This window comes from Lynx canadensis, chromosome X (assembly GCF_007474595.2).
Source record: "Lynx canadensis isolate LIC74 chromosome X, mLynCan4.pri.v2, whole genome shotgun sequence".
Taxonomy (NCBI): domain Eukaryota; kingdom Metazoa; phylum Chordata; class Mammalia; order Carnivora; family Felidae; genus Lynx; species Lynx canadensis.
Window position 1 is genome coordinate 88,253,793 of NC_044321.2, and position 14,707 is coordinate 88,268,499.

Below are 14,707 nucleotides of genomic sequence, written 5' to 3' on the forward strand. Positions count from 1 at the left end.
AATTATACTTTGACCCAGTTAACTGGAGTTATTTCTGCATTAACTCTCTGCTTCACACAGGCTGTTGTGCCATTGAACTTGCACGGACTCTTTTCCAGGTTCCTTCAAAATGTGGCCACAGACACACGTTTTGGGGGATCCAGGCCCCGGTCAAGAAAGCCAATAAGAAAACAAGATCCCACCACTAACACTGGGGAGGGGGGCGGGCGGAGGAGGCTTTACAAGAGACCGAGAAACTTGTCAGTGTCTAAAGAAGTGTATCCATGAAGGTGCCTCCATGAAACAAGCATTCACACAGTTCATTTGCATCAAGCAAAGGGACCAGAGGCTCCTTGCCCAGCTGAAACTGCAAGGCAATCTGGGCCATCAAGTGTCAGAAGTCTGGACATTCTCAGAAGAGGTCTCCTGGGTAGAAGAGAACCAAAGCGACATTCCCAAAGGAAGGCTAAGGGATGAGCACATCAGCCAGTTCTCCACGCCCCACAGTGTCTCTTTAATCCGCCAGAGAGGCTTGACTGACCTTGTAATCTCACATTCACTGTCTTCCTGCGACAGTCCCCAGGGTAGCAATTCTCTTTCTGACAAACAACAAGAAGACACTGGGGTCTCAGGGCCCACGTCCATCAGCTGAAATCCTCTCCCCACTCTACCACCCAACAAGAAAAAACTCAGTTCACTGCTGGTGGGTTGCCACAGAAAAACGGCACTTCTAACCCAGGGTGTCTCTCTCTGCCAGAGTCCTTGCCTTCACTGCTGCTTATGACTGACAAACAATGCCTTGCGTTTGGCTTGCAAAACACCTTGCTATCCATCATTTCATTTCATTCCCTACAACAACTCCACCTCCAAAATGGGCACCCTGGAGCCCAGAGAACTCAACTGCCCATTCCCACAGTTAGTGGCAGGGCCGGGAGGGTCTGGAAGGCAGGCTTTCCAGGCCCTAAGCTCTCTGGCAGGGCTGCGTTGCTTCCTGAGCCTAGCGTCTCAAGCTCTGACCCCAGTGGTCTGGGCGGAAAATGAGACAGATGTCCAGAGGACAGAGGAGCCTCTCGCCTGTCCGCTCTGTTTCATTAACTTTAGCATGTATTAATCACCCTCTGGTCCAGGGCACTTCAGCAAGCGAGAAAGAAGGGTCGGGACTCAGGGGATAGATAACTAAGGAGACTGCAAAACCCTTTAGGTGGCTACCCAAGTGGCCTTCCCCGAAGCGCCAGAGCATGGAGATATGCAGGCCCCGCGGGGAGTGGCAAGTGGTGAGTTCGAATCCGGAGTCCCTAACCTGCCCCGGACGCCTTGGAGCCCACCTCCAGCCGGGCCACGGCCACTAGCAGCTGGACCCGAGAGCCCAGTTGGGGTGGCAGGTCAGGCAGGGGGGCGGGGGGGAGCTCGGGGGGGGGGGACGTCCAGGGGCGGTTCTGGCCAACAGGAGACGCCCCACCTGTGCAAAGGCTGGAAAGGAAGGTAGAGGAAGCGGGCATCGGGCACTGCTCACTGACCTGGCCACTGGCCTGCTCCGTCTTCCACGCGTGCACGCGCTCCGAGCTCCCCGGGGCGCTCCTCCGAGGTCTGGGGCTTGCAGGTTGTGGCGAGAGCTAGAGTGCGCGCGAGGGGGGAGGGGGGACTCAAAAGTGGGTGGGAGGAAAAACATCACCGCCCTCACACCACGAGGGAGCAGCGGCTCGCTCGGCTCCCGGGGGCAGAGCCAAGGCGCGGGCGCGGCGGCCCGGGGCCACCTGCCCGCCCGCCGCCCGCTCCCCACTTGGCCGGAGAGGCCGGGCGCCCGGCGCAGGCGAGAAGTCCGCGGGCACGCAGCGGCTGCAAGCCCGCACCCCGTCTCCGCCCCGGCCCGGCGGCTCTACTTCTGCTCCCGGGGCCCGAAAGTTAAGAAATCGGGAGAAAGTGTGAGGCTCTGCCGGCGACTTTCCCATCACGCAGCGCCCCCACTGCACCCCCCTCCTCTGGCTAAGCGAGCGTTGGGGTCTTAAAGGGACCGCACCTCTCCTCCGGCCCCTCCTCCCCCTGTGCACTGGAATGCACCTAGGAGCTTCCCACCACCCGCGCCTGCCCCGGAGACCCCGGCTACCCTCCGACTTCCCTGTCTGGAAGCCCGCAGCTCTTCTCCTCCCGCACAGGGCCCCTCTGGGTGCACCTGGTCGGGTCCTGAGCTGGTGCGCGGGACACCAGAGGAGCTGGCCTCGCAAATTATGCCCCAGCAAGCTGCTTATCACTTAGGGGCGTTTCCCAAATCCACACTGCGGCTAGAAAAGTGGCAAAGTGTTGGTGTCCTTCAAGGCAGAGTGGAGATGGGTGTGTGTGTGGAGGGAGAGGGGACGAGTTAGAAATCTGCTTTCTCCCAACAAAGAGGGCCCCCCAACGCCCCCATGAAAAGGGCCTTTACTAACTGGTAAGGGTCTTGAAGAAAACTTGGAGCGACCCACCACAGCCACCCCTGTTCTCCCAGTCCCTAAGATTCTGATTCGGGAGTTGGGCCAAGAACCCAGCCTTGAAATCACAATAGCACTGCTGATGCCTTGGTGAGGCTGAGACAGACTAGGACAAAGTTATGTTTATTTGATGAGAGGTAGTTACAAAGAATTCTCAGAATCCTGTAAGGGCCCCAAAGGCTCTGCCTTGACAGACAGTACCCATTTATATGTTAAAGCCCCCAAATTTGGAGGAGAGCTACAGGGCTGCTTTTTTTTCTTTCTTTCTTTCTTTCTTTCTTTCTTTCTTTCTTTCTTTCTTTCTCTCTCTTTTTTTACTGGAATATAACTTTATTTTTTTTTATTTTTTTAATAGAATTTATTGTCAAGTTATCTAACATACAGTGTTTACAGTGTGCTCTCGGTTTCGGGGATACATTCCGGTGATTCATCGCTTACATACAGCACCCAGTGCTGAACTGGATCATATTGATTTTTCCAGGATCTGTATAACGTTATGGCTTACAGAGTAGTTTCATATTCATCATCCCTACTCTTTAAACCCTCACAACAACCCGTGAACTGTCTGTGGCCTTGAGTGTCAGAATTGGTAGGGATCTTCTGGACCATTGAGCTCAAAGTCTTCATGTCACAGAAGAGGAAATTGATGAGGGGGGTGGGAGGGATGTGATGTATCCAAGGTCATGCACATAGTAAATGATAGATCTGAGATTCCAAGTCAGGTTTCCTGACTTTCAACCGACTACTCTCTGATTGCTATCTCCAGCCTACAGATGAGGAAATGGATGCTCAGGAAAATTGTAGCTTGCCCCCAAATCACATATCAGGAACACAGAACAAGGGAAAATTGAAACAAAAATAACTGTCCTGGGAAATTACCTCCCTTTTCTTTCTTCAGAAGTGTTAATATCATCCAACTAGCTCCTGCATTGCTGGGGATGTTTATTTCACTGTTAACAAAGGAAAGGGGGCCCTTTCTAAAATGTTGCCTTCAGGGTCCAAAATGTCTAGCTCCATCCTGCTGTTTGGGTAGCCATACATTGCCACATGCATTCAATTTGTGCTGTAGTATATTAGTTTGAACTTGCAGATTTGTTGCCTTATAACTGTTCTCACGCCGTTTAACGTGCTGATGATTTGTCTCACTAGACTGTGAGTTCTTCAAGGCAAGGGCTGGTTGTTCAATTTCCTTTGTATCTGCATTCCCCAGCCCCCATCCATCATCAGTCCCAGCATGCCTGGAGAGTATGTATTCAGGAAAATGGGTTTCAGGAACAACAGCCTGGGACAAAGATGGATCCTAGCATTGAAAATCAGTAGACTCACTGAAATTTAAAACTCCTATCCATTTGGTTATGACCACTTGCTCCCAGTGCTTGATGTAATATTCTGATTACTGCAAAATACACCATCCCAAAACCTAGTGGCTTAAAAGCTGAAAGCAATTTTTTTAAAGCTCAAAAAAATTTACTGTGATCAAACGGTTCTTTTCAACTGGGCAGTTTTTGTTCAGGATCTCTTAGACACTTGGCAACTCTATATGGGTGCTGCCAGAATTTTCTGAAAGGTTCTTCATTAGTGTAAATGCTGGTGATCCCTGTATTAGTTTGTCTTGATGTGTGAGTTGGGAACTGCAGTTTGGGTGAGTCCAGACCTAAACTTCCTACCAGATCTTATCCAAACTACAGTGAGGATTATCTCCATGCTTTATATTTTTCCTATTAAATGGGGATTAGAGCATAGATCATCTCATACTCATTTCTTAAAACATTTTATTTGCTGATAATTGTAGATTTACAATTATAAGAAATAATTCAGAGGGATCCCGAATACCTTTCACCCCCAATAGTAACATCACACATAACTGTACTATGATAGCACAAACAGGAAATTGACATCGATACAATCCATCTGCCTTAGTACATTTTTACCAGTTTTACATGCACCCATTTGCCTGTGTGTATAGTTCTATGAAATTTGATCCCATGTGTTGGTTCATATGGCCACCACCACAGCCAGAATACTGAACAATGCCAGCACCACAAGGATCCCCAGTATTCTTCTTTTTTTTTTTTAATTTTTATCTATTTTTAAGAGAGAGCGAGAACAAGTGCAAGTGGGGGGTGGGCAGAGAGGGTGACAGAGGATCAGAAGCAGGCTCTGTGCTGACGGAAGAGAGCCCCATGCAGGGCTCAAACTCAAAAATCACAAGATCATGACCTGAGACAAAGTCAGAAGCTTAACTGAGCCACCCAGCCCCCCTCCTCAGTATTATTCTTTTACAGTCCCAACCAGCTTCTCTCCCCATCTTCCTACTCCCTGGAAACCACAAAACTGTTCTCCATCTCTGTAAGCTTGTCACTTAGAATATAACATGGAATTATACAGTATGTAACCTTTTGAAACTGGCTTCTTTTACTTATCATAATTCTCTGGAGACCCATCCAAGTTGTTGCATTTATTAATAATTCATTCCTTTTTATGGCTGATTAATATTCCATGGTCTACATGTATCACAGCTTGTTTTTTTAATTTATTTATTTTGAGGGAGGGAGGGAGAGAGAGAGAGAGAGAGAGAGAGAGAGAGATCCCCAGCAGGCTCTGCATGGTCAGTGTAGAGCAATACAGGGCTCAATCTCACAAACCCATGAGATCATGACCTGAGCCGAAATCAAGAGTCAGACTCTTAACTCACTGAGCCACCCAGGTGACCCATATCACAGCTTGTTTAGCCATTCATCCATTACAGGACATCTGGGTTGATTCCAAATTTTGGCAGTCACAAATCAAGCTGCTATGAACATATGTCTAAGGATTTTTCATGAACATAACTTTTCATTTCCCAGGGATAAAGGCCCAACAGTGCATTTATTTGGGTTGTATGGTGAGCGATGTTTAATTTTGCAAGGACTGCCGCATACTTTTCAGAGTAGTTACGCTATTGATATTTCCACCAGAAGTGGGTGAGAAATCTAGTTTCTCTGCATTCTTGTCAGCATTTGTTGTCATTACTTTTAATTTTAGCCATTTGGGTGGGTATATGGAGATATCTCATTGTGGCTTTATTTTACATTTCCCTAATATCTAATGATATCTCCCATCTTTTCATATAATTATTTGACATCTATGTATCCTCTTCAGTGAACTCCCTCTGCATGTATTTTGCACATTTTTGTCATTGAAATGTTTTCTTACAGTTGAATTTTGATAGTTCTTTATATATGCTAGATACTAGTCCTTGGTTGCATATGTGATTTGCAAATATTTTCTCCCAGTCCATAGTTTCCCTTTTCATCTTCTTCCCAATAGCTTTCATAGAACAGAAGTTTTTAACTTTGATGAGGTTCAATTTATTATCTTTTCTTTTTATTAATTGTGTTTGAATGTTAAGTCTAAGAACTCTTTGTCCAGCCCTGGATCACAAACATTTTCTCCTCTGTTTTTGTTCTAAAAGTGTTATGGGTTTAAGTTTTACATTTTTTTAAAAAGTTGATTTATTTAATCTCTACACCCAATGTGAGGCTCAAACTCACAACGCTAAGATCAAGAGTTGCATGACTTCTGACTGAGCCAGCCAGGCACCCCTTAAGTTTTACCTTTAAATCTATGATCTGTTTTGGGTTAGTTTTTACAGAAGGTGTGAGACTTGGGTCAAGGTTCACTTTTTTGCCTACAGATATCTAATGGCTTCGGCATAATTGGTTGAAAAAATATCTTCCTGCCATTGAATTACTTTTACACCTTTGTCAAACATCAGTTAAGCATATTTGTGTGGGTCTATTTCTGGTTTCTCTATTCTGTTCCATTGATCTATATGTCTGTGCTCCACCAACAACACATGGTCTTAATTATTGTGGTCATATAGAGGTTTTACTATCAAGTGGAGTGGTTCCTCCCACTTTATTCTTCTTTTTGAAGATTGTTTTAGCTATTCTACGTCCTGTACCTTCCTGTATAAATTTTAGAATAAGCGTATCTATGTCTATAAAAAACATTCTCATATTTGGATTGAAATTACATTATACTTCTAGATAAATCTGGGGAGAATTGACAATTTTTTATGTGTTCAATCTTACCAACCCGTGAATACAGTGTGTCTCTCCATTTATTTAGGTCTTTGATTTCACTCATCAGTGCTTTGTTGTTTCCAGCATATAGATCCAATACGTGTTTTGTTAGAATCATACCTACATATTTTATTTTCTTTGGAGCAATTGTAAATGTTATTGTGGTTTCTTAAAATTTATTTATTGAAGTGTAGTTGACACACAATGTTCCATCAGGTGTACACCATAATGTTATTGTATTTTTTATTTTGGTTTGATTTGTTGCTAGTATATATTAATGCAATTGATTGTTGTGTCACAATACTGTGTGTTACAGAACTCATACTCATTTTATGTTTTTCCAGCCTTTTGGAGATATAATTGACATATAACATTTTATAAGTTTAAGTTGGACAACATGATAATTTGATATATTTATATATTGTGGGGTGATTATCATAATAACGTTAGTTACCGCATCTATCACCTCACATAATTACAGTTTTTATTGTGGTGAGAACATTTAAGAGCTTCCCTATCAGCAATTTTCGAGTATATAATACAATATTAACTATAGTCACCATGTTGTACATTACATCCCCAGGACTTATTTATCTTACAGCTGGAAGTTTAAACCTTTTGACCAACACCTCCCCATTTCCCCCACCTCTCAGTCCCTGGTACCCACCATTCTACTCTCTGAGTTTGGCTTTTTGTAGATTCCACATGCAAGTGAGATCATACCATCTTTCTCTATCTGACCTATTTCACTTACCACAATGCCCTCAAGGTCCATCCATGTTGTCACAAATGGTAGAAATGAATGTGAAAATACTGGGTGCCTGGGTGGCGCAGTCGGTTAAGCGTCCGACTTCAGCCAGGTCACGATCTCGGGGTCCGTGAGTTCGAGCCCCGCGTCAGGCTCTGGGCTGATGGCTCAGAGCCTGGAGCCTGTTTCCGATTCTGTGTCTCCCTCTCTCTCTGCCCCTCCCCCATTCGTGCTCTGTCTCTCTCTGTCCCAAAAATAAATAAAAACGTTGAAAAAAAAAGAAATGAATGTGAAAATAGAGGTATTCAGAATGATTAATTCTGAACAGTGTTCTGATGATAGAAGTTTTAGCCTTTTAAATGCTTCTTGTCCCATTGGAACCTGGGAAACTCAGGTTATTTGATTACCTTTCTAAAAAGTGGCAGGATACATAAAAATTGTTGAGGAGTGTATTACGGTATAGGTTTGCTTCTTTATACAGAAAATCAGACCAACCTAGAGTTTGTATTAAAAGAATACTTGATTCAATATTTGAAAGATGACAATTCACTCTATAGACCTTTTAGGACCCTTATAGAACATGTATTTTATTATTATTTTTTTTCTTAGAGAGAGTGAGAAAGCAAGGGAGGGGCAGAGGGAGAGGGAGAGAGAGAATCTCAAGCTGCTTCCTCACCTAGCGCAGAGCCCAACTTGGGACTCAGTCTCATGACCATGACATCATGACCTGCATAGAAATCAAGAGTTGGACACTTAACCCACTGAGCCACCCAGACGCCCCTGAGCCACTTTACTACTTGCATGTATTCTTGTTTATTATTAAATTTCTGTCTATTGTATTTTCTTCCTGCTAGTCTTTTCTAAAAAAAAAAAAATGCTAAGATACAGAATTGGTTGTCATTGGTGTGGTTCATTTACTATTTCCAGCTTTCTTCCTTTCAGGTTCCCAGTAGAACTTTACCCCCCTTCCCTCTTTGGTGTTGAGCACTGGCCATCCGATTTGCTTTGGTCATTGGAATCTTAGCAAAAGTGATGTGTCACTTCTGGGTGGAAACTTGAAGAGCCAATGCATGATTTGCCCCTTCCCTTTATCACTACCACAGGAATCATGAATACATGTATTCAAATGAAGCCTGGGTTTCTGAGTGACTGAGATAAACGTAGCCCATACCAGTCTCATTTGGCAGATCTGAAATGAGTAATAAATGGAACTTTGTGAATTAAGCTTCTGAGATTTAGAGGCAGCTTATTTGTGTGACATAACCTGGCCAATCCTGACGGATACCACCAGTAAAAACGGTTCTGTTTTCTAGAACTTTATGAAAACCACAGATGAGAATAGCAGAGTAGCTTATAGGATCATGGAAACAAAGTTAATGGAAGCAGGGTTTTTTTCGGGTTCAGTGTATTCTTTGTAGTCAAGCTGTCATTTTATGCTTGTATCCAACAAAAAGAACCCAAGGTATTTTTTTAAATTTGTACTTTGTATTATATCTGACAGTATTTTTATGGAAATGATTTTCCTTTTAAGCGACTTTAAAATATTTGTGGAAGTATTTTAAGGGAAACATTTCCAAGGAGTGCACCTCTAGGTTAATCATAAAGGCCATCAAAAAAGCAAGCTTTGATTTAGAGAAAATTTCCGAAACATGTTTATTTTTAAAAACAAGGTAAACTCGTCATACTGTTCAGGACTATGGTAAATATCCAAAACATGAAAGGGGGTGCACTCCTTCATCCAAAACTGTAGTGTCCACAGTAACCATGAATGGGTCAAATGGACAGAGCATAACATACACCCACTTCTGACTGGAGATTTGTTTCACATAGTTTAACTACATTTTTTCTTTTTTTTTTTTCAAGTTTATTTATTTTGAGAGAGAGAGAGAGAGAGAGCGCTCAAGTGGGGAGGGTCAGAGAGATTGGGAGAGAGAGAATCCCAAACAGGCTCCGCACTGTCAGAGCAGAGCCCGATGTGGGGCTCAAACCCATGAACTGCGAAATCATGACCTGAGCCAAAATCACAAGTTGGACCCTTAACTGACTGAGCCTTTTGACTACATTTTTTGAGTAGTCCCACAAAGGTGTGTAAAACTTGTTAACCAGGGGTTCCATTAAAACAAACTGGAGGTATAATATGTCCAAGGGTCAGGCTGCGCATAGAAAGATGCAGTATGGTGGGATAGAAATGGCCTTTCTAGAATCTCTATTGTTATAACATTTAATCACTTTAAATTGCGTTGGCTTAGGTCGCTTCCTGTAGGGCCCCAAGGGTCCCACAGTTCCCTAGAACCACCATAAACATCCCAGGGTTATAGCCTTTATTTTTAAGCAAAGCTGCCCGTTGTTATTTTTCAGGAGAACCAAGAGAAGTGACTATCTCATTGTCTTAACCACAGTGTCTAGCTCTCCTCAGGGAGGTGGTAGCTTGTACTCAGAAGAACCAAAGCTTTAGAATCAAGCATACCTGAATCGGAATGCCGCCAAGTCATATACCTTTTCGGAATCTGCTTCCTTATGTGTCAAAAGGGGAGGATAATAATGTTGCTAGGGAGATTCAGTGGTCTACGGCATGTGGAGTGCCTGGCATAATGCCTGACGTATATTAGGTGCTCATTAGTTACTTTCAGCCTCATGTAACCCTCCCTCCCCCCATCCACTTAGTCCAAATGTGAGAGTTATTCCCCATTCAGTAAAGTCCTTTATTAGCTACTCGAGCTTTGGTTTGCCTATCTTTAGAAGAGAGTGGGGATAAAAGCAGGAAGAGAAAACCAATAATTAGCCCAATTTCCCACCCTCTTCTAGGCAGGGAGTGAGTTGGAGAGTAGAGTACCGACATGCCCTTCAGGTGGAACAGTAAAGAGACTGATGCCAAAATGGAAGCCACTCTCTCCTCACGCACAGGTGCACGAGCACTGGGGATGGTCCTGGTGCTGGGAAAATATCAAAATGTTACATACAGATTTGGGCCTCACATCCTCTTCTCTAGCTTCATGGCATGTGGACTAGAAAACACGACACAAGCCAGAGTAGAATCGTAAGAACCCACCTGGATATTCTCAGATCTGAGGCTCCCTCGTTCTTGACGCTCAGGAGGAATGAGAGTTTGGTTTTCATTAGGATATGATGGCGGCCACTCAGCATCAGGGCTGAAACCCAGGGAATAAGAGCAGGAAACAGGGGGGCCAGAAAGCCAAAATGGCAGGCAAACTGCTGACCCAGAGGTCAAGGAGAGCCAGCTCAAGGTTCACCGGTGTTCACTGGACAGGCTGAACAGGGATTCTTTTTTTCTTTCAAAATTTGAATTGGTTCCAGGGCGCCTGGGTGGCTCAGTCGGTTAAGCATCTGACTTCGGCTCAGGTCATGATCTCACGGTTCCTGGGTTCGAGCCCCACATCGGGTTCTGTACTCACAGCTCAGAGCCTGGAACCTGCTTGGGATTCTGTGTCTCCCTCTCCCTCTGCACCTCGCCTGCTCACACCCTGTCCCTTTCTCTCTCAAAAATAAATGCACATTAAAAAAAATTAAAAATATGAATTGGTTCCAAACAATCTTTAATTTTTACATTCGGAGACTTTACACAAAAACCTTGATTTGCAGTTCCTCTCAAAAAATTGGAATTGTTAGCACCATGGTGCTGACATCTCGGCGTGGTGGCATAGGCTAGAAGAGAGTAATGGCTTCTGCTTTTATGCACATCAACTGTCACAGTCCCTGTCACTTTCTACTGTGTTCCCATTGTTACCATAAGGCCTATTTGACTCACTCAGATGACTTTTCTAGCTCCTGGAGGTATCTGAGCTGGAATCACGATATGTAGTGGTAAGTGTTTAACAACTGGCTCCCTAGGGAGAAAAAAAAATCCTGACTTACAGACATTTCTAATGCTGTTCTAATTTTTTTTAATTTTTTTTTCAACGTTTATTTATTTTTTTTGGGACAGAGAGAGACAGAGCACGAACGGGGGAGGGGCAGAGAGAGAGGGAGACACAGAATCGGAAACAGGCTCCAGGCTCTGAGCCATCAGCCCAGAGCCTGACGCGGGGCTCGAACTCACGGACCGCGAGATCGTGACCTGGCTGAAGTCGGACGCTTAACCGACTGCGCCACCCAGGCGCCCCATCTAATGCTGTTCTATAAATACCCCCACCGTGGCCAGTTTCAACCTACTGGTGGGTTGTCACTTAATGTGGAGTTGGTAAGAGATGTGCCTCGTTGCCCCTCACAGGCTGGTGAGAGCTGGCACCCGAACACCACTGGCTTAGATCCACTCAGAAAAGCTTCGGAAGTAAATGGGATGGTGAGGGGCACAGGCCAGAAGATCTTGTTCTTAGATTAAGAGTCAGAAATCGGGGCGCCTGGGTGGCTCAGTCGGTTGAGCTTCTGACTTTGGCTCAGGTCTGTGAGTTCGAGCCCCGCGTCAGGCTCTGTGCTGACAGCTCAGAGCCTGGAGCCTGCTTCGGATTCTGTGTCTCCCTCTCTCTCTGACCCTCCCCTGTTCATGCTTTGTCTCAAAAATAAAAAAAAAAAATTAAATAAACATTAAAAAAAAGAGTCAGAAATCAACCAGAAAGCGTCAGATTCAACACTTGACATGGAACCCATCATTAAGTCAACACTACTTGCTTGTTCCTTACCTCTTTTTAAGGAATCCCGCTGGCCAGTTGTGCAGCATTCGAGCATGGGTAATCCGGGAGGGAGGTGTGGGCTGATGATCGGTTGGTACTCGAATGATGAGGTCAGATGAAGTGCAGGCCCCCTCGACAGTACCACTGAGTCCTTCCTATCAATTGAATACTCCTTTTCTCTTCATGAGAGGGAGCCTAAGGGAGGGGACCAGAGAGAGCAGTGAGCTGCCCTACTTAGGAGCCAAGCTGGGAGTGAAATGGAAGTAGGCTGTGAATTACACCCAGAAATCCCTTCTTACACTAGAAATGTGGGGCTGCTGACCTCACGCATATGGCAAAGACCGCAAGCAGAACGTGATCCTTTCCCATCCCATACTGGGAAAGGACTGAGTATGCATACAGTGGTACTCTCGAAGGTGAAAACTCTAAGGCCCCTTAGAGACAGCTTAGTCCCAGTCGTATTAATTTACAAAGGGAGAAACTGAGGCCTGGGGCTGGGTGGGTAGGTGAGTGAGTGGCTCTACTGGGTCTGGATGCCAGGTTTTCTGACAGCCAGTCTAGGGCTTTTTTTCTACCCCACACTGCCTCTCAAGGAGTTAAAAAGCAAGCGATTGACTCCACCAACTGATTGTGTTTCCAAACCAGCAACATGATTAATATTTTTTGACTGAATCAACTGTCTGTTTAGGCATCGTGTAGACAGAGTCAAGCATTCATCTCCAGTTTGCTCTGTGTTTAGATTATTTAAAATGTTTTTATGTTTATTTGAGAGAGAGACAGAGAGAGACAGAGAGACAGAGTGTGGGTGGGGAAGGGGCAGAGAGAGAGAGAGAGAGAGGGAGACACAGAATCCGAAGGCTCTGGGTTGTCAGCTCCATGCAGGGCTCGAGCCCACGAACCATGAGATCATAACCTGAGCCCAAGTTGGACGCCCAACCTACTGAGCCACCCAGGCTCCCCTAGATGATTTTAAAACCTAGCAAGGAATCTGCACGTCCAGAGAATTTGCCAAGACAATCTGAAAACCTCAAGAGCCACCCTCACATTGACTCTATAAGCAAGTGCCCACGTCTTCTTTTCTTCTTTTCATATTGGAGAAAATACGATGTTTTTGACACAAGAGAAGCAGCATCAGAACCTGGACTGATCCCGGAACTGAGAATTAGGACTCTGGGCTCTAGTCCTGTCTCCGCATTGGATGGCTCGTATCCCGACCTCCTGCCTTCTGTGGGCCTCAGTTTTCCCATCTGTAAAATGCAAGAATGGAACTCCGTGATGCCTCAGATTCCTTCAAGCTCGAGCAGTCTTTGTCAAATCATATTCTAGGTGCCTATTCACTCAACTTCTTGGCCCCTTCCAACCTGCGTTTCTCTGGCTGCAGGAATTCTACAACCCATGTGCCAGAGACATCGCTGAGCCTCTGGAAGCCTGAAAGATTTGGTAATCAGGGTTATTCTCCACAGCAGCTAATTTACACAGGCGGCCCCAAATGTCTGTTCTCATTAGGGACCCCTTCTCTTGCTGCTTTTGGATTTTCCTGGTAACCTCTCAGTCATAAAAACCGGCTGTAATCGAAAAAAAAAAATCTCCAAGAATCATATCTTTAAAAATAAAAAGGCTAAACCCAAATGAACCTTTTACTAGATTATGGGCTCCAGTGCTTATTCCTCAAGGGACTCTTGTGAAATCAGAGACAAAAATTTGAGAACAATCAGACAAAGAGAAATGTCAACCTAAGGTTTGGGTTTATTTCATTTTATTGTTTTCAAATCCACCGTGAGTGGGGGAAGGGCGTAAAGAACACAGAGAAACCCACCCCCCGCTACAAAGTCCATGTGCTCAGCCATGTTTTTCTGTCACTTAGAGTTCAGCTTTCCCCAATATTAATGGAACTTAAACCAAACAAGAGTTTCTTTTATGCTTTCTGCCCCCTGCTCCCTGCTTGCTAAGTCCTGTGCAAACTTGTAGCAGTTTCCAAGCACACGGCTGTGAAATTAGCAGGGCTGGACTGATGCCAGTACAAACCAATTTATTGGGGTCCTGAAATTAACTAAAACCTAGAAAGCTTGATTAATTGTGGCACAGCACAGCAAGGCGCATTCGGGGGGGGGGGAGGCCATCAGGCCAGAGCATACCTGGGGACTCTACCCTGCCCCTCGATTTACCCTACACGTAAAGAGGAGTTCCTTCTGTGGACAGGGCTGTGCCGCTGTTACTACTTCTTCGTACAGAACAAAAATGCCATTTTTGAGTCCAGCAGGGGAAAATGGTAGTTAGTGGGTCTTAGCTACCTATGTAATCAGCCAATCCCATAATAGTAGTTCTTGGGATTAATTTCATTTAATTTAATTATCATCTTCAGACAGCCCATTTGACAAGCTCGATTTTTTTTTTCATAACAACATAGGCTAAATATGCCTTTGGAGAGTCATTTTGAGATCCAGTGCTTCTGCAGTTTCTTGGAACGCCTCGGCACGGAAGATAAGACTGAGGGTGACTACATGGCAAATCATCGGGGTTAAAAAAATATATTGGTGTCCACGGAGCGTCACCTTTCCCTTTGGCTCCTATTCAAAACAATCCTGGGTCAATCCCTCACAAAAAGGACACCCCATCTCAAAAGCAGTGAGCAGAATGTATAAATGTCTACTGTCTCCTGACTTGTTTGCTAGTTGAAACCCTTGAAGGCCGAGGCAGTGGCAGCGAGGAGCCTTCTCAACCTTGGGAACAATGACCGCATTGCTGTAAATTGCTCACTTGCCAGCAGATTGGGGTTTCAACGCTTCTGCCCAGCTGTCTTCGAACCCTGGCGCGGGCACA

At 45.0% G+C, this 14,707-nt stretch overlaps 1 protein-coding gene across 4 annotated transcripts in view; it reads right to left on the minus strand.

Annotated features, from left to right (window-relative positions):
* The window catches only part of CHRDL1 (chordin like 1), a 118,454-nt gene extending 116,781 nt beyond the window's left edge, over window positions 1-1,673 (minus strand). For all 4 annotated transcript variants that reach the window (XM_030306044.2, XM_030306042.2, XM_030306043.1 and 1 more), the window contains exon 1: window positions 1,497-1,673. In XM_030306044.2, coding sequence (XP_030161904.1) covers window positions 1,497-1,648 — 152 coding nt within the window. In that variant the 5' untranslated portion in view covers window positions 1,649-1,673. The remainder of the gene's footprint in view (window positions 1-1,496) is intronic.
* Window positions 1,674-14,707: the final 13,034 nt, after the last annotated feature.